This window comes from Camelina sativa, chromosome 2, assembly GCF_000633955.1.
Source record: "Camelina sativa cultivar DH55 chromosome 2, Cs, whole genome shotgun sequence".
NCBI classification, from domain to species: Eukaryota; Viridiplantae; Streptophyta; class Magnoliopsida; order Brassicales; family Brassicaceae; genus Camelina; species Camelina sativa.
In genome coordinates this window covers 24,819,611-24,821,390 of record NC_025686.1, presented here as the reverse complement: position 1 = coordinate 24,821,390, position 1,780 = coordinate 24,819,611, and the positions used below count along the sequence as shown (strand labels likewise).

Sequence of the window (1,780 nt, the reverse complement as noted above, 5' to 3'; positions counted from 1 at the left end):
CAGCAAAATGTGTGTACAATCTTACAACTTCCCAATAATACTTTACATTCAAAAGGAACGCTCTTCTTTGCCATAGATCCGCTGAAGTTCCCTAGTCGCCGCTTGGAATGATTCTGAACCAAATCGAAAACATGACATTAGAGAAAACTTAAATGTAAGTTTCAAATACATATCCATGAAGAAGAAGAAGTGGGTTGAACCTTTCCAGATGCGAAAAGCTTTCTGGTTAATAGGAGAACCAAATACAGTCTGAATGACATCAAACAGCATACTCTCTGGAGCGTTCCTCAGTTCCTGAACTATCTGATAAATCGTCTTCCCGTTTTCAAAGTAAATATGATTGTTTGGATGCTTTGTTTTACATCCAGCGTGTCTCTCAAATGCATACGCGTTAAGCACCTTGAATGATTAGAGTCAAAGCAAAATATTATTCGGTGAGTGTTCCAGCAACATCATAAAGAAAAAAACCTTTTATGTTGTTGAGTTACCTTTGTGAAATCGCAAGTTTGACATCCGCAGAGATAACCTGATCCTTTGATGACTCCTTGAAGCTCCTGATAGTAAGATTGTTTCGATGCAATTACAAACTCAAAGGCTTCAGGAGATAGGTTAGCTTAAATAAGAACAGCTGAGCTGAAAAATTTAGGTTTTACCTCTCGCGAGAGAGAAACATACTTGACAGGAACACCATCGAGCATACCGGTTGATATCAAGCTTCTGACATTTGAAGGAAAGCTTGTGGAAGCTTCCTTCTTTGACGTCTTGGCCTCTGCTTTGTTCTTTGGAAGAGTTTCCAAACTCGGTTTAGCCACTTGTTGTTGTTGTTGTTCACTTACAACTCCACTGCTGGTCTGTGAACTCCCAGTTTCTTGACCATAAACCATATCAGATGTTCCAATAGAATCCTGAACATAAGACTGATAGTTTTCAACCCCATTGGAGCTAGATCCAACACCGTGTTCATCATCATTAATTTCACCAAATGTGATACCATGAGAGTCCTCCTCATTACCATAAGGATGACCCGCCATTGCAAAATTTATAAAGCTACTCTCGTTCTCCCGGCTACAAGGCTCAACCGAAGACGACTCAACTTTCCTTTCACTATGATGACCATCTAAAGCAACATGTGTACTCATCGTTTCCTTAACTTGCCTAACCGGAAGTTTTCTAACTCCATCACCATCAAAACAACTCCCAGCAACAGCAACCTCCACACCATTAGATATAGACAACTCAACAGATCTATTCTCCATAAAACTCTCAGCTATACTCTTACTTTGGTGGTGGCTACTACAACCTTCAGTTCTATCTCTATCACCAAACAAAAGAGGTCTTGGTGGCATTTCAGCTCCTAGAAGACGATCCATGAACTGGTTAGAGACTGATTGAAAAACAGATGAGCTTTCCCACAAAGGAAGACCTAAGTTTGATTTTCCTACTAATCCTGGATCTTGCACAACAGCTTGTTTCTTGTTTGGGAACATCTCTGAGCGAGAAGAAGAAGAATCAACAAACCAAGGATGAGGACGTTTTGAATCATCTCTTGTGGAATGATCATACACTGAATCTTCCTCACTTGTATGCTCATTGTTCTTTAAAACCCAGAAACCTTTGCTTTCATATGACTGGAAACAATACAATTTTGGTCCAAATCAGATCCTAAAACCCATAATAAAAATATGAACTTTAGGAAACATAAACCCTAAATTCAGAGGCGTACCATTTTCTTCGTCCTTTTCGATTCGATTTCAATCTCTCTCACGTCGTCAAATAGCAA

At 39.5% G+C, this 1,780-nt stretch overlaps 1 protein-coding gene across 1 annotated transcript; it reads right to left on the bottom strand.

The window, feature by feature from the left end:
* Positions 7 to 1,774, bottom strand: LOC104737153. The gene is made up of 5 exons (XM_010457267.1): positions 1,724 to 1,774; positions 654 to 1,628; positions 489 to 554; positions 201 to 399; positions 7 to 113 (listed from the first exon to the last, which is right to left on the bottom strand). The coding sequence occupies exons 1-5, from the start codon at positions 1,724 to 1,726 to the stop codon at positions 49 to 51; spliced, it is 1,308 nt and encodes a 435-aa protein (XP_010455569.1). The 5' UTR covers positions 1,727 to 1,774; the 3' UTR covers positions 7 to 48.